The sequence below is a fragment of the Thamnophis sirtalis genome, unplaced genomic scaffold (genome assembly GCF_051295495.1).
Source record: "Thamnophis sirtalis isolate CommonGarterSnake01/CBP01778 unplaced genomic scaffold, rThaSir2_p1.2 scaffold_3, whole genome shotgun sequence".
Lineage (NCBI taxonomy): Eukaryota > Metazoa > Chordata > Lepidosauria > Squamata > Natricidae > Thamnophis > Thamnophis sirtalis.
Genome location: NW_028261383.1, coordinates 167454482 through 167476766, shown reverse-complemented (window position 1 = coordinate 167476766; position 22285 = coordinate 167454482). Strand labels below are relative to the sequence as shown.

Sequence of the window (22285 nt, the reverse complement as noted above, 5' to 3'; positions counted from 1 at the left end):
ATCTTCTGCCTTCTTCCCAACATGCTGGACAGAACTGAATTTAAATCGCAAAATGGAAATTTTGTGTTGTGTGTGTGAATGTTTGTATCACTGGTTTATTATTATGGGTAAAGGAAATCGGAGGGGGAAGTTCCTTGTTGAATTCAGTAGATCAGATTGGGGTATCTTTATCTTTAAATGATATAATAGGAAAACAGCTTGATCTTGTAGCAAAGGGAAAGGTTTTATTGCTTGCTGTTCCTCAGGGATAAAATATTTTGATTGGTGGGGGACTCAATTTCCTGTTCCAGAGGGCACAAAGGGCTGCACTGGGTAAGACGATGATGCTTTCTGAGTTTGGGCCATAAAACGTGGGATGAGCTAAGAACACTTGGGTTAACAGAAACCTGTTTTAAGGTCAAATATATCTCAGAAGACCAGGAAAAGTACTGACTTGGGGCAGTCATAGTTGGAAAAGTTCTGGGAACTATCAAAGAAAAAGGGTAGTGGGAATCAGGCCCCATTCAATCACAGTTTGCCCATCATCTAAGGGTGTTTGTGATGTCCATTTTTTTTCTTCAGCACTGCTACTTGAGCCTCTTATATCTGGTAAATCTAGACATTTGAATTTGGAACTTTCTATAAACCAAACATGCCACCTGCCCCTAAGTTAATGGCCTTGATCCTGTATCCTATTCTTACGGGTAGAATAATTTGTATAACTATGGAGCCCTTTCTTCAAAAAGGCATCTGATGTTTATAATAATATACTTGCAAGGGACACTTTTGCTTCCAGAAAATTACTGCATATACCCAGAGCATACTGTCAGCATTTTGAGGCCTAACCGGGATGACCTAACTTGTTTGAGGGATTAAGTTTTGTGTATGCTTCCTGGGAGATCTCTAGAGAAGATGGAGAATTTTTTTGCAAGAACCACTGAGTCCTAGACGCAACCACTGTGAGCTCTGTTCTTGGCTCTCTTCTCTAATTTCCTCCTTCAAAATTCACAAATGGTGCTTTCTACCCCCAGGTCTATCAGTTCTTCAGCTGCCTCCCAGAAGACAAAGTCCCTTATGTCAACAGCCCTGGAGAACGGTACCGCATTCGTCAGCTCCTGCACCAGCTTCCACCTCATGACAGTGAGGTGAGGAGGGGTTATTATTCAATTGTATCACAGCGGCCAGTTGTTTTGCCGGATTTGGCATTGGTTACTAGTCGGGCCCCACCCAGGGGCCTAGGACGTCGTAACGTATTTTCGTAATATGCATGCAGATCCAAGCAGTGCGGCTATTTGCATTTGACTGATGGTGATTTTGTCAATTTTTAACTGTTTTAAATATAATTCCAGTGCTTTTGGTATAGCACCCAGTGTGCCAATTACCACTGGAATTATCACTGCTGGTTTGTGCCATAGTCATTGAATTTCGATTTTTAAGTCCTGGTATCTTGCGATTTTTTCATGTTCCTTCTCGGCGACCCTGCTATCACCTGGTATTGCGATGTCTATGATTGTGACCTTATTTTTCTCAACCAGTGTGATGTCTGGTGTATTATGTGCCAGTATTTTGTCCGTTTGTATACAGAAATCCCACAAGATCTTGACCATCTGATTTTCGGTGACTTTTTCAGGCTGATGTTCCCACCAGTTTGTTGCTGTTTTAATATTATAATTTTTGCACAAATTCCAATGGATCATTTGTGCTACTGAATTGTGCCGCAATTTATAATCAGTCTGCGTGATATTTTTTTCAGCAGCTGAGTATGTGATCAACAGTTTCATCAGCTTCTTTGCAAAGTCTGCATTTGGCATCATCAGACGATTATTATTATTCGCAACAACAGAATTGTTGCTGTTATTATTATTATTATTATTATTATTATTATTATTATTATTAAATAGGAAGGAAGAAATGGAGATGTGGGGATGACGGCGTTAAGAGATTATTTCCTATAGAAAGCTGTTTTCTTAAGAGTTCTATACTTGATATGTGTAGCCAGATGCAAAAGTTCAAGACTGTTCCATTAATTGTGAGGAAGCAAGAACTTCAACAAGAATGATCTTGTTGGCGAGTTATTCTGTGACAAGTTAGCTATGGTGAGTTAGTTGTGGTGAGTTGTCCCATTCTGCTTAACCAGCACACTAGCAACAAAAAGGACAGTATTCCTGCATCTTTCAATGTTTAGAAATGGGATTCCCGACATTTATAGTTTTTGCAAAAAAACTCCGTGTCCTGTCAAAGATGCTGGCTTCAGTTTGAAAAAAGATGGCTCTTCCCTCATCTCCCAGAACTCTAAATCTTCCAGAAATCCACATCACAAGAAGCAGCTGCTTGGAACACTTGTGGGCAATTTCAAATCTTCTTGTTCCAGAGAGGAATTATTGAAGACCTAGTCTACTCACTGGCTCTTCATTCCATTGCAGTCTTCTGCTATTTTCTTCAGAACACTATTATGTCCTCTGGAAATTGTTTTCTACCACCTTTAGTTCCCAATTCACCTTCCCCAATCTCCAATCATCAGTTTAGAAAAGGAGTGTGTTTTCAGAGTTCCTGGTTGTTCTTGATGTGTGGACACAATGGGAAGCCTAAAGGGTTAAAATGATTGCCACCCTCTGACTCAGAAAGGAATTTCCTCAAGATCAATCTTGTGTATTTTGCTAGATTAGTTTCTTTGCCTTCTCACCTGCTGGGTTGTCAGTCACTGGTTATCTGCTCTGAGGATAGTTTACACAGTCCTGATCTCTGTTTGCAGTCTAAATAATTGGGCTTAAACTACCACAGGTGGCAGAGACCAATAATCACCCCCCCCAAAAGAATTCATAATTATTCTTGTAATTTGTGATGCCCATTAGGATAGCAGTCCATAACTATCTACTATATGTGCCTTTTCAAAATGTCTCACCAGGAGATACTGTACTGATGTAATATTATGATTACTTGAATGAGGTTGGTATTGTTATTTGTCATTGTTATTCTGCTTTTGCAGTATGTAAAGGAATGGGGAAGTTCCATTGAAACACCGCCAACAACAACAAATTCTGCAGTTTTCACTATGTTTTGATCAATGATTTCAATAAGAATTAGAAACGTGATGTTTTTGAAATTAAAAACATTAAAATGCTGCATTTTTTTCCCGTGGCACGACAAAACCGCGGTCCACTAAAGCGCGCCTGATTAAAGCGCGTACGTGACGTCATCAGCAGCGCGACAAATTAAATTAAAAATAAATTAAAATAAAATTAAAATAAAATTAAAGCAAGCCGATTCACATAAAGGTAAGGGTTAGGGTTAGGGTTAGGGTTAGGTTAAGGGTTAGGGTTAGGTTTAGGGTTACGTTAAGCATTAGGGTTAGGTTTAGGGTTAGGTTAAGGGTTAGCGTTAGGTTTAGCGTTAGGTTAAAGGTTAGGTTTAGGGTTAGGTTTAGGGTTAGGTTAAGGGTTAGGCTTAGGGTTAGGTTTAGGGTTAGGTTTGGGGGGGTTAGGTTTAGATTTACGCGTTAATTTTAAGTTTACAGCTCACAGCGTGCTGTTTTCGTCACGCTGTGATGACATCACGTACGCGCTTTCGTCGAGCGCGCTTTAGTCTACCGCGGTTTTGTGGTGGAACCTTTTTTCCTACGTTTTCTGCACTTTGAAAGGGTTCCAGATTGAAAGGGCCAAGCATTGTTCCCAATAATGACTTTAACTGTGAGAAATGAAATAGTCTCTATCTTTTAAAAGAAGAGCTTGGGTGATTAATTGCCTTGGGTCCTTTACACAGAAGGACTCCTGAAATATAACTTGGTATCTCTTGTTCTTGGGTAGGTCACCATTTTTTAAACCAAAACGAATTAGTTAAAAATATCATGCCAAGATCTATTTCAGGTCTCCTTCCAGCTATTGGACTGTTGACAAGTGGACAAAAGACAGTGGAGAAAAATATGCTCACGTAGAATGCCGTGAAGAAAGGGTGTGGGAGTACGGATTGTTCAAATAAACTTCTGTCCTCAGGCATCTCAGGATTTTGAAGGAAAAAAAAAACCCTGGTAGAGGGTTGCCAGTTTCAAACTGTAAACAGATGAAGGATTTCTGTGCTAAACCTCCTTTCTCCACCCTCTTTAAACTTTCAAGGAGGTAGATTAATCATTAGGCTCAGAGCTTCCTTGAGAAGGGGCCCTCTTTGATGTAGCCTTCTGATCAACCTCCAGAGTCCCAAGTCTGTGTGAGTTCTCCCTGGACATTCCTTGCCTCCTAGGGGGTAGGAATTGATTTGCTTACACAAGGCCAGTAAGCTAATGGTTTCCCCATACTTGTGGGCAGCCACCATTTCTCAGTTATAGACTGATGTGAAATATACATTTTTTCCCTGGGTAAGATTTAATTGATTTCTTTTATCTTCTGGGCTACCAGATTCCCTTGGGGCCTGATCGGGCAGCCTGGTGCTGTCTGTTCCTATGATTTATGGCTAGTTAGTTGCTACCCTGACCTGGGCTGGTTTCGCTTGCTAGAATTGTTCATTTGCCAGCAGTGAATCTGTTCCCTTGGTGTCTGCATTGTACAGATCAAAGGCTGTAAAATCTTTTTTTCCCCCCCTGCTGAGATCTTCATTCTCTTAGAAGGAGGATGTTCGGGGCTGAATGCTTGCAATGAGTTGAAGAGGTCACCCAGATTTTTTTTTTCTGTTTCTTGGGCCATCTCCTTTTTATCCTCCTCTCTTTCTCCCATCTCTCTCTTTTCTCTTTTCTTTGCTGCAGATGTCTTTAACCAATGATCTGTATAACATTAGGCTAAATCTATTGTCTTTCTTGCTCCAATCTGAAGGCTGGTGTTGTCTGACTTGGCCCAGTAAATGGATGGTTCTCTGTTTCAGCTGGGGGGGGGCTAGTTAGCCAACCTACAGCTCTCCAGATGTGGATGGACTGCAAGTTGCCATCCTGCTTCAGAACTGATTGACTGTGTTGGCTGGACATAAGGAGAATTGGCGTTCACCAGCAAGAGGAATGCTGAGATTACACTAAGTATTCATCAGCCAGCCCACCTATCCTCCCTTTGTAATTTTATTCCAGATTTTTCATTTTGAGAGCAGGGCGATTGTGGGTGCACCTCGGTACACCCACGTTACACCTATCCTCCGCGAGCTGCACTGGCTTCCGATCAGTCTCCGGATACGCTTCAAAGTGCTAGTCGTAACTTATAAAGCCCTTCATGGTATTGGACCCGGGTACTTGAGAGACCGCTTGCTGCCAATTACCTCCCAAAGACCCATTAGATCGCACAGGGTCGGCCTCCTCCGGGTCCCGTCTACCAGCCAATGCCATCTGGCTACGACCCGGGGGAGGGCCTTCTCTGTGGCAGCTCCGGCCCTCTGGAACGAACTCCCCGCAGAGATTCGGACCCTCACCTCTCTCCAGGCCTTCCGAAAAGCCGTCAAAACCTGGCTTTGCCGGCAGGCCTGGGGTTGATGACTTCCCCTCCCCTCTCAACCTGTGTGGTGTGTGATTCTTGGTTATTTTAATTACTTGTATTGTGTTCTATGTTTCCCTTCCCCGCTTTGAGTTCGCCGCCCTGAGTCCCTCCCGGAGAAGAGCGGCATACAAATAAAATAAATCTAATCTAATCTAAATCATATGCTGAGTCTTCCTGGAATGGAAACCCTGTCCCAGAGTCATCAGCAGGAAAAAATAAAATCTTGACTTTTCTTAACCATCTTGCTGTCAGCCTCTGTTTTGCTGCTTGCTTTCGGCTGCCATTGAAACGGGGAGGAGGGAGCATTGTTTGTGGGTGGGGAAGTGTCAGCACTGGTGAGACTGAATAAAGGGAGGTGTTTTCACCATCTACTGCGCATGCGCAGATAAAGGATTTGCCGCCCAGACCAACTGTCCGGCATACCAGCCTGATGATGTTTTTTGAAGATGTCTCCCACATGACACCTGTACTGATTGGACTATGGATTAAGGTTACCAGGGGGAGCGGGTTGGGTCACATATTGATATCTATGATTACGCCCTTGCTTTACTTAGCTCAGTGTTTCTCAACCTTGGCAACTTGAAGACGTCCGGACTTCAACTCCCAGAATTCCCCAGCCAGCATTCGCTGGCTGGGGAATTCTGGGAGTTGAAGTCCGGACGTCTTCAAGTTGCCAAGGTTGAGAAACACTGGCTTAGCTAGTATCTACTCATGACCAGTAAAAATACTCTTAATTCTGCAAAATGGAGTTGAATGGTTTCTTTCTTGGTTACTGAGTGAAGCAGCCTATGACACCTGCCTTCCTTTTCAAATCTTCACCCAGGCTCAGTACTGCAGCTCCCTGGAAGAGGAGGAGGCCAAGGAGCTGAAATTATTCTCACAGCAGCGTAAGCGAGAGAACCTTGGCCGAGGAACGGTCCGACTCTTTCCTGTCACCATAACCGGAGCCATCTGTGAACAGGTATCGTTTTGTACCCTTATCAATGTAAAACCGTTTGAGAAGAATGGTTGTTGTTTTTTTTAAGTTCTTGGGAGAAATAATTGGACTCAAACTGGACTTTTGGCAGTAGAGTCTTGAAACACTGTTTTAGGCCCAGCATCTGAAAAATAGCAAATGATTGGGGGATGAGGCCAGAGAGAAAATAAGAAATGGGGGGAAAAAGAGCCTAGCACTTCTCTCCAATACCTGGTTGCTTCCACCCAGTGGTGGGTTTCAAAAAATTTTGGAACCTACTCTGTGGGTGTGGCCTCCTTTGTGGGAGTGGCTTGCCAGCCATGTGACCTGGTGGGAGTGGCTTGCCGGCCATGTGTTTTCTTTCTTTCTTTCTTTCTTTCTTTCTTTCTTTCTTTCTTTCTTTCTCTCTCTCTCTCTCTCTCTCTCTCTCCTTCCTTTTGTCTCTCTGTCCCTTTTTTCTTTTTCTTTCATCTCTCTCTCACTCTTTTTCTTTCTTTTTCCTTTATTTATTTATTTATTTCTTCCTTTCTCTTTTTCTCTCTCTGTGTCTGTCTGTCTGTCTGTCTCTCTCTCTGTGTGTGTGTGTGTGTGTGTGTGTGTGTGTGTGTGTGAGTGGTGGGTTTCAAAAATTTTTGGAACCTCTTCTGTAGGTGAGGCCTGCTTTCCGGGTCCACTGGTGGAACCTCTTCTAACCAGTTCGGTAGATTTGACGAACCGGTTCTACCGAATAGGTGCGAACTGGTAGGAACCCACCTCTGCTTCCACCACATTTCCCAATATGCTAAGCTCTAGAGGAAAAGAAGTCAATTTCCCTTCCAAATTTTAGCCTCCTCCTTCACTTTCAGGTATTTAGATGTGTCCAAAACACAGACCATCCTCCCAACATTTAATGTGATAAAGTTCAGATTAAAACCATAGTAAAAACCCCTATTGACTGATCGTGGCTCCTTGAGTCTTTTATGTTGAAAGTGGCATTAACCTCAGAGTGGCTGATTAAATCAGAAACCGAACTTCCTGGCAGGTTCCAGACCTCTCACGGGCTTCCCATTCCTGGTGGTTCTCAGAGCAGTCTGCATTGGAAGGATTTCTGTTCCTTGCCCACTGCTGCTATTGTTTTGGTTTCAATCATACGGGATTTTGTGAACAAAATTGACATGCCGTGCAAATCTTTACAATGGCTGCACGAGTTGGCATTTAGGTCAGCGGCTAAAAGAATGTCTGAAGAGCATCCTAGTCCCCTCTGTAGTGTGTTGCCATTTGCCAGTTTGCTCCTGTTTCGTCCAGTCGAGGGAGAAAAGGAAGTGGCACCATCTTTATGGCTCCTCAATGGAATTCTAAGTCAAAGAAACCGCCTATTGCTGTAAGAAAGGTGACCAGAGGAAAGAGGACACAGTGCAGGTGTCTGTAGCAGCTGTTGGAACCACTAGCTGCTTCGGTTGCCTTGAAGGTTTTTGATGCTTCACAGAGTTTCATTCAGAGACTCCTGTATATCTTGAGGCAGTATCACTAATCCCCATAATACAAGTAGTGAGTCAAGGAAGCTGCTTCGGCCTCTTTTATTATAAAGTAATAAAGTATAAACCAGCCTCTTTTATTATCAACTCTGAAGTAGCATGAAAAAGAATTGTGCTTATTAAAGGGAAAGATGTACAATACAATCCTTCTCTGTAAATTACAGTCTTTGAACCCTGGAGGCCTGTTCCTGTATTTCAGAAGTATCTATCTAGCAAAAGGCCTCCTGGACCTGATTACTCTGCTTTGCTTATTTGGGGATTCCAGAAATGTTGCCTGGCTTTGTGGGGCTAAAGTCTTGGTGATCCCAGGCTTCAGTTAATTGCTGGAATTTGGGGTGTTTAGACCAGGGGTCTCCAACCTTGGCAACTTTATGCTGGCTGAGGAATTCTGGCAGTTGAAGTCCACAAGTCATAAAGTTGCCAAGGTCGGAGACCTCTGGTTTAGACCAAATTTCCTCAGTAGACATCAATAGCATCCTCACAGTATTATCCAGCTGTTGAAATGGGGCAAACACCATTATTGTTTTTGCAGACGAATACTGTAGTTGGATAACTCTAGAACAGGCCTGTGAAACTGGTGGCCTGTGGGCCAGATGTGTCACTGCGCAGACCATGCCCACCCCAGCTCCGCAAAGGCAAAAATATGTCACAATATGTCACGTGACATGATCGAGTTTGACAACCATGCGCTAGAACAGGCGTGTCAAACTCAAATCGTCATGGCAGTGTCACATGACATATCAGGACTTTTTTTTTCCCTTTGCCAAACGGGCGTGGGCGTGGCCAGTGCGTGACGCTTTCAGCCAATGGGCTGCAAGTTTGAGAGCCCTGCTCTAGAAGATGCTCTAAGTCACTAATGGAGAACCAACCTTAAAAAGGCAGATTTCCCAATCACGTACCTAAGCCTTTTGAGTATCAGATTTTATCTAGATTCTTGTTCTAGGGCTAGCAGGCCCTAAGGATCTTTGCAGCCCAGATGTTGTAGCCGTTTTTCAGATCATGTGCTTAACCAGATGTGATTTAGTTCTAGATGTTGTTAATTCACAATGAGATAATTGTATTGATAATTCATTTCTATTTTATTTATTTATAAAATTTATTGGCCGCCCATCTTACCACAAGTATAAGTTGAGATATTTGATGTAGTTTCTGCCGTTGGGATAGATTTGGGGTATTTTAAACCATGGTTTGTGTATAAAAGATTCCAGTTTTTGTAAGTCCGGATGAAAGGTTAATAGGGAGAGCAGGGCTGGGAGAAGCCTCTGGCTAAGATCAATACTCCCTTAGATGAGCAACAGTTTCTGCTCGTTTGAAGTGTGCACATTACATTGAGCCACAGTTTGGTCTGATTTTGGCTTAGTGTGACATACAAACCCACACTATAGGCATAAACTGGACATTTTTGTTCTTGTTTCTTTTTTGCCTACCAAAAGGTTTTTGCCTCTCTGTGAATTCTGTAATCACAACATCTTTGAATGCCTTCTCCATGCTTTCTATTCGGTGCCTTTGAGTCAGTGTTGACTCCTGGTGATTGTTGGACAAATCCCTGCAGTTTCCTTGGCAAGATTTTGGAAGTGTCGCCTCAAACCATGAGATGAGCAGCATATAAATTTAGCAAATAATACAATAAAAATAATAAATGTTTTGCCCTTGTCTGCTTCCTAGGCTGGATAGAAAGTGAGTGGCCCAAAGTCACCCAGAAGGCTTTGCGCCTAAAGCAGGACTAGAACTCATAATCTCCCAGTTTCTCACTTGATACCTCAATCAATACACCTCAATGTCTCTCTACAGGCTATGTAGAGAGGCTGTAAGTTGGAAAACTCAGCAGTGGCCTCAGGATTGGAAAAGGTCAGTTTACATTCTAATTCCAAAGAAGGCCAATGCCAAAGAATGTTCAAACTACCGCACCATTGCACTCATTCCACATGCTAGTAAAGTTATGCTCAAAATCCTACAAGCTAGGCTCCAGCAGTATGTGGATCGAGAACTGCCAGAAGTACAGGCAGGATTTCGAAGAGGCATAGGAACTAGAGATCAAATTGCCAACATACGGTGGATCATGGAGAAAGCTAGGGAGTTCCAGAAAAACATCTACTTCTGCGTCATTGAGAAAAATTGTGGCAAGTTCTTAAAGAGATGGGAGTACCAGACTGTTGTGACTCAGCAGAAGTTTGCTGTGAGTTGAGTCGGGATGCAGGAATAACAATGCAGCTGGAGCTCGTTAATGTGGTCTTCTGGAGATAAAAGGACTGATGGTGCCACGCCCTGGTTGCAGAAGTCAACGTTCATCGTTCGTCGTTTGTTCGTGGTTTATCGTTCATCGGTCGTGGTTTGTTTGTGAGAGACACTTGGTTAAGTGATTTGCTTTCTGTAACCCTGATTCAAAGAGACACTTGGAGAAGTGATTTGCTTTGTAAGAGATCTTTGTTTTTGCATTCTGTTATCTTCTTGCCCGAGACTTTATTTATGTTTAATTTTGGGCTTCCAGCCAGTGGAAGCCAGGACTGATAAAGTTCTTTCCTTTTAAGTCTGTCTGCCTGTCGTCTGTGAACGAGCGAAGAAGCGGGGGACAGAACACCAGACCATCTTATTTGTCTCTTGAGAAATCCATATGCGGGTCTAGAAGCAACAGTGAGAACTGGAAACAGAACCACTGATTGGTTCAAAATTGGGAAAGGAGTCCAGCAAGGTTGTATACTGTCTCCCTGCCTATTTAACTTATATAGAGAGCACATCATGAGAAAAGCGGGGCTAGATGAATCAAAAGTTGGAATTAAGATTGCCGGGAGAAATATCAACAACCTCAGATATGCAGATGATTCCACTCTAATGGCAGAAAGTGGAGAGGAACTAAAAAGCCTCTTGATGCTGGTGAAGAAGGAGAGTGCAAAAGTTGGCTTGAAACTCAATATTAAGAAGACTAAGATCATGGCATCCGCCCCCCTCAATTCCTGGCAAATAGATGGGGAAGAAATGGAGGTAGTGACCAATTTTATTTTCCTGGGCTCCAAGATCACCACAGATGGGGACTGCAGCCAAGAAATTAAAAGACGCTTGCTCCTGGGGAGGAAAGCTATGGCAAATCTAGACAGTATACTAAAAAGCAGAGACGTCACCCTGCCAACAAAAGTGTGTATAGTCAAGGCTATGTTTTTTCCAGTTGCAATGTACGGCTGTGAAGGTTGGACCACAAGAAAGGCTGAGCACCAAAGAATTGAGGACTTTAAATTATGGTGCTGGAGAAGATTCCTGCGAGTCCCTTGGACTGCAAGGTGATCAAACTGGTCAGTCCTAGAGGAGATCAACCCTGACTGCTCTTTAGAAGGCCAGATCCTGAAGATGAAACTCAAATACTTTGTCCACCTAATGAGAAGGAAGGACTCCCTGGAGAAGAACCTAATGCTGGGAACGATTGAGAACAAAAGAAGAAGGGGACGACAGAGAATGAGGTGGCTGGATGGAGTCACTGAAGCAGTCGGCGTGAGCTTGAATGGACTCTGGGGGATGGTAGAGGACAGGAAGGCCTGGAGGAATGTTGCCCATGGGGTCGCGATGGGTTGGACACGACTTCGCAACTAACAACAACAGCTGGCTTTGTCTTTGCAATATTCACATAACTGAGTTAATATTTATGAAACTGAATAAATGATTAATAGAAGTTCAAAAAATTTGCCTGTGCAAATGTATCTGCTGTTGGGCAAAAATTGTTTGGACGTGAGATTTTATCATTAGTGGTGGGCAAAAAGAGAACAAGAGCTCCCTTTTATTTGGAAGAAAAAGGCAGCCACAGGACATTAACCTGGAACAAATTCTGTGCTGAAAGTCCACTCTTCTTCCTGAGTCTTTTCAGCAAGCAGCCCCTCTGACTGCAAATGGCAGCTGCCATGGGGTGATTTCCAACAGGAAATCAATTTACAGCTGTGACTCACTTTAAGACAGCTACTTACACATTTGGAAAAGGAATATAATGTAACACAACACGACATATGATATGATATGATATGATATGAGTGGTCTTCAGAACAGAATACTTCTTAGTCAGGGATGGGTTCCGGCAGGCACTATTGCCGATTTGCTCGTGTGTGTAGTGTGATTAAAATTGTTCTGTGCATGTGCAAAACCAAAAAACAAGGAGAACCAGTTTGGGGGAGTGGCAGGCCTGGGTCGCTGCCAGTTCCAGTGACCCAAGCCACCAAACCACTACCATTTTGGCCGAACCGGTCCGAACTGGTAGGAATCCACCACTGTTCTTAGTGCAGGCAAACACTTAAGTTATTCCTGTTGTTATAAACATGCAAATCGTAGGCAGTGGCATGGGATGGATAGCTTTGATTCAGTGGGTGTAGAAATCCAGCCATGGCTTTATTGTAGTAAAAGAACACCACCACTGTCAATGCTGAGGCATAAACAATTTGTTTTAACCCTAGCATGTTATCTCAGCATAGTTAGTTTATTAAGCCCAAGTTTAAGATTTAGCATATCTACCTGCTTGCAGATTAAGCATAGGGCACTACAGGTTGGCAAAAAAATCTAAGAAAAACCCTTGAACTTGCCCTGCTTTAAGTTGTCAGTAGTGTTTTACTGAATGAATGGTTTTAGAAAAATAAAAACCTACAAAAAATAAATACCAGTGTAAAGAGATGCACTCTGGATTAATTTTTAGGGCCTGATTTCAGACTGAAAGCAGTGTTTGGAAAAGTCTAAAAGCATGAAGCTAGGCCAGGTTTCAGTCTGTCAACTACTCTAGATTCAATCAATGAGAATAGAGCTGGAAGGGACCTTGGAAGTATTCTAGTCCAGTGGTCTCTCCAACCTTGGCAACTTTAAGACTTGTGGACTTCAACTCCCAGAGTTCCTCAGCCAGCATTCTGGCAGTTGAAGTCCACAAGTCATAAAGTTGCCAAGGTTGGAGACCCCTGGTCTAAACCCCCCAAATTCCAGCAATTAACTGAAGCCTGGGATCACCAAGACTTTAGCCCCACAAAGTCAGGCAACATTTCTGGAATCCCCAAATAAGCAAAGCAGAGTAATCCGGTCCAGGAGGCCTTTTGCTAGATAGATACTTCTGAAATAAAGGAACAGGCCTCCAGGGTTCAAAGACTGTAATTTACAGAGAAGGATTGTATAGTACATCTTTCCCTTTAATAAGCACAATTCTTTTTCATGCTACTTCAGAGTTGATAATAAAAGAGGCAAAGCTGGCTGAGGAACTCTGGGAGTTGAAGTCCACAGGTCTTAAAGTTGCCAAGGTTGGAGACCACTGTTCTAGTCCAACTCCCTGATCAAGCAGGAGAACATACTATTTCAGACCAGTTCCTGTTCAGTCTCCTCCAGTGACAAAACACCCACAACTTCTGAAGGCAAGCTGGTTCAAACTGGTTAATTGTTATCACTGTTGGGAAGTTTCTCCTTAATTCCAAGTTGTTCTCTCCTTGATTAGTTTCCATCCATTGTTTCTTGCCTTTGGTGCTCTGGAAAATAAGTTGATTCCCCCCCCTCTCTTCTTTGTGGCACCCCTCAAACACTGGAATACTACAATTATATCACCCCCTAGTCCTTGTTTTCTTTAGACTGGCCATACCCAATTCCTGAAATCATTCTTCATATGTTTTTGTCTCCAGGTTGGCTCTGCCTTGTCTCTTTCACAGATTTCTTTTTTTAAAGAATAGGGTTATTTCAAGTATCAGGTCAGGATCTGAGCATGGACTGCCAAGGCAGGGTGTGGTTGGCTAGAGAATTCTTGAAGGCCACACATCTTAAAGTTGTTAAGGTTGAAAAACACTGATGGTAGCCAGAAAAAGAAATATACTGGTGGACCAAGACTGCCCTCTAGTGTTTCATTGGCTCCATTAGCATATATCTCCAATTAAAAGGAAGGCGCTGCCCATCTATTGTTTCTAAATGATTCTATTTACCTTTCCTTAAATTCATCCAAGTCCAGAAATATATGTATATTTTAAACTGAATTCAAATTATACATCAGAGCAGCCAGAACAAGTCAGTTCGGAATATACTTACTTGTCTTGTTAAAATTAGGACTGTCAAATTTGGGAAATGACATTTTCCAGTCTTATTCTTCATTTTCTCTTTTGCTTATGAAATCTCAAAAGCTTTCAGTGAGTTAAGGAGAGCTCCTCCTGTGACAACACGCTTACTGCAATGCGCTCTACATGGGGCAGCCCTTGAAGAGCATTCGGAGACTCCAGCTCGTCCAGAATGCAGCCGCGCGAGCGATTGTGGGTGCACCTCGGTACACCCACGTTACACCTACCCTCCGCGAGCTGCACTGGTTACCGATTGGTCTCCGGATACGCTTCAAGGTGCTAGTCGTCACTTATAAAGCCCTTCATGGTATTGGACCTGGGTACTTGAGAGACCGCCTGCTGCCAATTACCTCCCAAAGACCCATTAGATCACACAGATTAGGCCTCCTCCGGGTTCCGTCTACTAGCCAATGTCATCTGGCTACTACCCGGGGGAGGTCCTTCTCTGTGGCGGCTCTGGCCCTTTGGAACGTGCTCCCCGCAGAGATTCGGACCCTCACCTCCCTTCAGGCTTTCCGAAAAGCCGTTAAAACCTGGCTGTGTCGGCAGGCCTGGGGTCGATGAGTTCCCTTCCCCTCTCGAATTGTGTGGCTGTTGGTTGTTTTAAATTCCCTGTATTTTTTGTTGTAGTTCTTGTGTTTCCCTTCCCCTCCTTGGGTTTGTGCGCCCGCCCTGAGTCCCTCCGGGAATAGGGCGGCATATAAATAAATGAACCTTGAACCTTTTCAAATAGAATGAAATGTCAGAGACCACCAGCATCTTTGGAATTCCCTTCAACCAGATTAATTTCTTCTCCTTGGTATGCTAATGTGGTTAGAGTGCTTGGAAAATACATCATCCACGGAGAGCAGCGGACTTAAGGGCAGGGAGAGCCTGGATGCCTGAAAAAAATATGTGCGCCAGAAATACAGTCTCACTGTGGGAAAAAGCAAAAACTGAAATGCCTTCCATATTTATAAACTGGAAAGTGTAAAGGAATGCAGGAACCTCACCTAAAGGAATGCAGGAACTGAATCCATTTTGCTTGGTTTCTTGTTAAAAAATTTTTTTTGACTTGTTCTTCTTTTCTTGGCAGTGTGGAAAACAGATTTGTGGAGGGGACATTGCTGTCTTTGCCAGCCGAGCTGGGCATGGTGCCTGCTGGCACCCCCAGTGCTTTGTCTGTACCACGTGTCGGGAGCTTCTCGTTGACCTGATCTACTTCTACCAGGAGGGCAAAATCTACTGTGGGCGCCACCATGCTGAGCGCCTTAAGCCACGATGTGAAGCTTGTGATGAGGTGAGAAGGTTCAGCCAGATTCTGCATAGGGCGGCTGTGAGCCTGTGGAAGTCTTCCCAGAATGGAAAATATGGAAGTTGGGCAGCTGGGATCATTTCTGTTGGGTAGGGAATATATACATGCGTGCTTTAAAGCCATGTTTGTTGTTCCTAGTGATTTTCAGATATGCGGGCATAAACTCTCAGAAACTTTCCACGTGGCTTAAAGTTGCTGAGATTGAAAAACACTGCTTTAAATTGAACTGTCCGAATGTTACTTTGGCTTGGTTTCCCTAGAACAGTACTTTTTTTAAAAGTTAAGTTAAGTTTATTTTATTTATATGCCGCCCTTTTCCCCCGAAGGGGACTCAGGGCGGCTCACAACTCAACTAAGGGAGGGGGATACAGACAAAAAATTTAAAACAACACGCAACAATACATAATTTAAAAACACAACAGTCATACCATTCGAGAAGGGGGTAGAAGCTTTTTAGCCCCAGGCCTGTTGGAATAGCCAGGTTTTAAGGGCTGTGCGGAAGGCCTGGAGGGTGGTGAGGGTTCGAATCTCCACGGGGAGTTCGTTCCAGAGGGTTGGAGCGGCCACAGAGAAGGCTCTCCTTTTAGTCTGTCTGTGTGCAAATTCACCTAAAGTAATACACAGTGTTAGTGTTTTACAATTAGCCATAATTTAAAACCATGACTTGAAGTTGGTTCTTCACTTATTTTAACCATGACTGCCTATTGTCCTGCTTTATTGTTTACCATCTACCCAAATTTCATGCCAATCTATAGAAGTATCATGTAAGAAAAATTAAGAAGTCTCTCTTGGAGACTAAAAAGAACATCACTCTGGATAATTTACCCTTCCTCACCCCCCCCCCAACTCCCTGCAATTTTCTGGCAATCATTCTTTTAGTGTCCCTTTCTTCTGGAACAAATGGCAAAGGTGAAGATCTAACTTTCATAAGGCAAACCATATATTTGTCCCATTAGAACATAGCAAATTATCCACCTCACAAAATCAAAACACACTCCCAGCACAAAAATGTACAGCTATCGTCATCAATAGGCCCAGGGTACCTGCGAGACCACCTACTGCTACCGGTAGCCTCCCATCATCCAGTGCGATCCCACAGAGTTGGCCTCCTCAGGGTGCCATCGGCCAGACAGTGTCGGCTAGCGACCCCCAGGGGGAGAGCCTTCTCTGTGGGAGCGCCTTCCCTCTGGAATGAGCTGCCCCCGAAGCTTCGTATAATCCCCGACCTCCGGTCCTTCCGACGCGCCCTAAAAAGTTGGCTTTTCCAGCAAGCCAGCCTGGCCTGAACAAAACAAAATAAATTATTGATCACTGTTAATTTTAATTTTTTTTTAAAAATGTTATTGTCAATTTTAATTGGGTTTGGGATATTCTATTTAATTTTTTTTGTATTATGTGTTTCTTTTAATGTTCTACGCCGCCCTGAGTTCTTGGGAGAAGGGCGGCATATAAATCTTAATAAACCTAACCTAAACCTAACCAATCCCTCTAAAAACCACAGAGAAAATATACCTCACCCAGTTCAAAGTAATTTATCACAAAATGCTAACAAATGCACAGAAAAGCCTAGAAACATACACTCAAAGACTATACCCACAAAAAGATTCCATAAAATGACAGGTTTCCCCACTGACTCATGGGTGAAGAATGGCTAATCAAATAAACAGGCACAAAACACCTTTAGAAATGCCTTTTAGAATAAATGCCTTTAGAGCAGAAGAATAGTATCTGAGTAAGTTGGCAGAGTAGTGTGAGCTATATAAGCTATGGTTATTTTGATAGTCAGCAATAAACCATGGTTAAAGCACATCTTGGCTTTAAAATATATGGATTCAACCTCTAAACCAAGAAATAGCTTTGTTTTAAGAAGCAAATTTGGACTACTTGATGAAGGATGGACCATTAATTTTCTCCTTTAATATAACTTGCTATCATGAACGGAAGAAACAACAGGTCCAAAACTAGTTTATTGTATAGGACATATTATTCATGAATTACCAGAGTGTTTTTGTAAGTTACTTTGATTTTCATTTAGGGATGTTAGACATGATGTGTTTTTGTGAGGCGCTAATGGAATGTAGGCACCATTGATTCAGAAGTCTGCCCTTCTCGTATGTAGGTTAAGTGGGGGTAGGGAATTGAATCCTTTCTGATTTTAGAGCCATCCACTTTATCATGCTCAGGCTCTTCAAACCTAGTTCTGATATTAAAACAACTGAGCTAGTCTAGGAGAAAATCACAAAGCATGAGAGATCTTGGCAGGAACCAAAATGCTAAATATAAACCTCTTCTCTCCCAGATCATACGTAAACAGGGCAATCACACAAACTTATGCAGTACTTCTACCAGAAAGCAGCTCTCTGCGTTTCTTAGTCTGTGCTTTCCTAGGAGGGAGAGGCAAACATTTCAGGTGAACTCATTCCAACATTTTGTGTGACCTAACCTCCAAAGACCTAGAAATGTTGCCTAAAAACTTGTGAGAACATTCAGTCTTGCACACAAGCAAGATTTTGGCCATTTAATTTTAAAAATTTGGAAGTCCTTGATACCTTCTGCCTCTTGAACTTCTATTCCTCTATCCTTTTATCCCCACTTCCAAATTTGCCGGACAGTTTGTGAAAAGCAAATCAATGAGATGAGGATAATTTTTAGAATTCTCTCTCTGTGTGTGTCATCTATTTAACACATTCATACAGCCATCCATCCAGGGGTAAAAATTTTAGCAATAGGTTCTCTGCCCAGTTGCTGGATGGGTGTGGCCATGGTGGGCGTGGCCTAGTGCCTCCTGCACTACAGCACTGTGTGTGTGTGTTTTCACCTTCCCCAGGCTCCTGATGCTTTTTTGGATCCTCCGGGAGGGCAAAAACTGCCTCCCGTGGGCTCCAGAGGCTTTCCAGGAGACCCGTTTTTCCCCCTCCCCAAGCCTCCACGCGGGCCCTGCGCTTACCTCGCATCCAAAATGGCCGCGTGGAGACTCCTGGGAGGGGTGGGGAGGGGTGGTTGGGGCCAGCCAGGGGTGGGATTTGGAGGTTCTCGGAACCGGCCATAACATTCGCTACAAGTTCTCCCGAAACCAGGTGCGCCAGTAGCAGCTCACCCCTTCATCCATCTCATCTGACTCTAGGCAGCTTACAATAAAAATAACAAATTATGGTTCCAAGGGTACTTGGTGAAAGGTTGTCACATTTTCGTTGTGTGTTGAAAGATGGGAACAAATTTTGCTGCTGCAGGATTTTTCTCCTAACCCTTATTATTATTATTGTTTTTCCTATGGTCTCCTCCTTGGACCCATCTGCCTGCTTCCCCTGAACAGATCATCTTTGCAGATGAGTGCACAGAAGCTGAAGGCCGTCACTGGCACATGCGCCATTTCTGCTGCTTTGAGTGTGAGGAGGCCCTAGGTGGGCAACGATACATCATGCGTCAACGTCGCCCCTATTGCTGCCGTTGTTACGAAAGCCTCTATGCAGAATATTGCGATGCTTGCGGGGAGCACATTGGTAAGCACCAACTTGGTGCCTGGAGAATGGGAGGGCTGGATTCTACCTGCATTTCTTGGTCCTAGGGCCCCTGGGGGGGGGGGGGTCCCCAAGACTCTCTTGGCGATTGGCAAACTCAAAATTATTAGCAGCCTATGTCGAATAATAGGACTGGATCCAAGTAGGAGGGCATGGAGGGGAGACATTCTTCCATCATTGGTTTTCTAACAAGGGTGCAAAGATATCTGACTGCTGTTTCCTAAATGAATCTAAGTTCCCAGTATTAGCTTTGCAGTGGTGGGTTTCAAAAAATTTTTTGAACCTACTCTGTGGGTGTGGCCTCCTTTGTGGGAGTGGCTTGCCAGCCATGTGACCTGGTGGGAGTGGCTTGCCAGCCATGTGTTCTCTCTCTCTCTCTCTCTCTCTCTCTCTCTCTCTCCCTTCCTTTTGTCTCTCTGTCTCTTTTTCCTTTTTTTCTTTCATCTCTCTCTCACTTTTTCTTTCTTTTTTTCTTTTTTCTTTCTTTCTTTCTTCCTTTCTCTTTCTCTTTCTTTCTCTGTGTGAGTCTGTGTGTGTGTGTGTGTGTGTGCCAGTGGTGGGTTTCAAAAATTCTTGGAGCCTCTTCTGTAGGTGTGGCCTGCTTTCCGGGTCCACTGGTGGAACCTTTTCTAATCGTTTCGGTAGATTTGACGAACCGGTTCTACCGAACTGGTGCGAACTGGTAGGAACCCACCTCTGTAGCTTTGGCAGTGCTTTTAGTGAGGCAAGAGAAAGCTTTTTCCAGAACACAGGGCTTCAGTGCTGGGCCTCCAGCCTTTTGACTAGAGAATGCATTTTACCATTTCAAAAGAGCAGCTGCTTCATCCCCTTTGCAAAATCTAGATACGGGAGGATATGTCCCCAAAGCATCTTGTAGATGGGATAGATCACCTTCGTTGGCAAGAGCAGATGCCCCTCCAGCTTTTGTGGGTTTTGAAAGAAAGTGCTTAAACAATGTTTTGGCCTTGTTCCTCCCTTGCAGGTATTGACCAGGGTCAGATGACCTACGAAGGCCAGCACTGGCACGCCACCGATGCCTGTTTCAGCTGCTCCCGCTGCCAGCAACCCCTGCTGGGGAAGCCTTTCCTGCCCAAACAGGGCCAGATCTTCTGCTCCCGGGCCTGCAGCCTCGGCGAAGACCCCAACGGCTCGGATTCCTGTGACTCTGCCTTGCAAAGCACCCGTCCTCAGGATGTTCGGAGGACCAGCTGGCAGCAGCGCCGAGTTCAGTCCCAGGGCACGTCACCCTCCTCCATCACCCGCTCCGTTTCCTTTGCGGGGCAGACGGTACCGTCAGACTCCGCCCCAAGGATCCGAAGGAGCTGGAGCGGGGCGCCTGGGGATGAGGACGAGGAGGTGCCCACAGAAATGGAAGAGCTCTCTGATCCAGACAGCAATGGTTCCGGCTACAGCCAGAGCTGTGAGGAGCCAGTGGAACGGGCTTCCCGGGGAACGTCCACTTGCCTGCCTCCAGCCACTGACGAGGAGGAACCAGGAACAGGTGAGGTAGAGCTAAGTGGAACAAGAATGCTGCGGATGCGCAGGGTTAGTTGGGGGAGGCTTTGAGATCTAGCCCTCTCAACACCCACCCACCCCAATCATCTTGTTTCTCCTCAGGGACCGAGATCCAGCCACGTTTCCAGCGCACCTCCCCCTTGCGCCACTCGATGCCGGAGCTGGGGATGCCCTCTTCCAAAACCTCCGACTGGAGCAGCAATTCCACTTCCAAAATTCAAGCCGCTGCCCGGCCACGGCTCAGCGAGGGCAGGGAGCCCGGGACTTTTGCTCGGGGAGGAATACCCCGGGTTAGCTTCCGGGAACCTTTAATCTCGGGAGAGCCCAGCACCCCTGAGCAAGCCTCCTTGGAGACCCCGATGGTGCAGAAGGGGGGAGCCATCCGGGGACACCCTCGCTCCACTTCCGATAACTCGCTCAACCTGGGGAGCCAAGACTGGAGGCCGAGGAAGGGTAGGGGGGAACGGAGGGGAGCCAACCTCTCCTATTCAGCTTCAGAGAGCGCTTTTCCTGCCTGGCACCGGCGCTACCCACCCCGGGGATGGGACTTCAGCTCTTCTGAGTCTTCCGATTCGTCCTCGGAGGAAGAAGGCTACTTCCTAGGGGAGCCTATACCGCTGCCGCCTCATTTGCGTGCTGGAGCCAGTTCCCCAGAGGTCACGCCGCCCAGTGAATCGGCTCGCAAACGGCAGCGCCGAAGACTGCGGGTCGTCCGGGACAAGAACTGTGTGGTGGCCTGAGCTGTCCCGGCTTTGCTATTGCCGTCCAGCCGTAGTCGTCAGGCTTCGGGGCTTGTCTGAATGGTGAAATGTTGATCTTTCTCTCTCTGGGGGCCTCTGCAGCCGTAGGCCGTTGTTTCTTCCTCCTTGACCCGTGCCTATTAACCAAGGATTCTCCTCGGAAAGTGACCTCTGTCATCATGACCGCTGTTTCTGTTGAAACCTTTCCTCAGGGAGATTTGAGTTGTTGTTTTTCCCCCCCCTCCCACGCTGACCTCTGATCTTTAGACGTGACCCTTGTGTGAAGAATCTGGAAGTGTGTGTCTGTCTCTCTCTCTGTCTCTGTCTCTCTGTGGTGCTCTTTGAACTGTGGTAGTTTATTTTCCATGGTGGCCTTTTGACCTCTCAACTGTGACCTCCTGAACACAGCTTTAACTTTGTCCTCTGGAAAGTTCAAGTCCTGTATAAACCTCTTCCCGCGTTCCCCACCCCACTCCCCACCCGTCCCCCAAGAGGGAGCTTCGAGCAGCAGCAATTTCCCCGGGAACTCTTGCACTTCTGTTTTGACCTTTTAACTGTGACCTTTGAATATTTGCACCATTCCTGGGTGGTCCTTTTGGCCCTTGATCCTTCGAGTTGCTATTACTAATATTAAGTCTCTAGCAAGGTAGCAGTTTCAAGCTTTGGGATTCTCTTCCTTTGGTAGCAAGGTGTTTGGTGGTGATGGTGTGTGTGTGTGATTGTGTGTGTGTGTGTGTACACTGAGTGAGGCTGAACTGTTCCCCAGCTTTCCACACTAGAGGTGGGAACGTGGGCAGAAGATGTCTTCTATGGGGTACGCCCCTCAATGTATCTTCCTAATCAAACTGGACCTACGATTTCTCCTCCTCCTCACCCACCAATGTCTAGTCTCTCTGCACTGTGTGCATTTCTAAAGTTTGCAGTTTTTAAAAAAAAATGATTTTTTTTTCTAATTAAGATTTTTAATTTAAATGAAATTGAAATAAACTTCATGGAAAAAAATTTCTTTTTTGCATTGCACTGGATCATCACAGTGTGTTGATATTAATATGCAAAGTAGAAAAGATAACATAAGGAACATATGGGTGTTACAATGCAGTGGGCAAAGGGGAGTGATTTTCTCATCACAGCAGCCTTTAGTGGAAATGGACAAAAGCAGATCAGTAGATAAGGATTATGGAACCTATCATCTGGAAATCAATAGGGCACCTAGTTGGTTATCCTTGGCTTACATATTAGGGACTGGCAAAATTTAGGGCATACACCATAGGTTTCATTTGTT

At 44.6% G+C, this 22285-nt stretch overlaps 1 protein-coding gene across 3 annotated transcripts in view; it reads left to right on the top strand.

Moving 5' to 3' along the window:
• The window catches only part of PRICKLE3 (prickle planar cell polarity protein 3), a 34288-nt gene extending 12003 nt beyond the window's left edge, over positions 1 to 22285 (top strand). For all 3 annotated transcript variants that reach the window (XM_087710800.1, XM_087710802.1, XM_087710801.1), the window contains 6 exons: positions 1011 to 1124; positions 6247 to 6384; positions 15012 to 15215; positions 18544 to 18730; positions 19731 to 20249; positions 20366 to 22285. In XM_087710800.1, the coding sequence (XP_087566926.1) occupies positions 1011 to 1124; positions 6247 to 6384; positions 15012 to 15215; positions 18544 to 18730; positions 19731 to 20249; positions 20366 to 21003 (1800 nt within the window). In that variant the 3' untranslated portion in view covers positions 21004 to 22285. The remainder of the gene's footprint in view (positions 1 to 1010; positions 1125 to 6246; positions 6385 to 15011; positions 15216 to 18543; positions 18731 to 19730; positions 20250 to 20365) is intronic.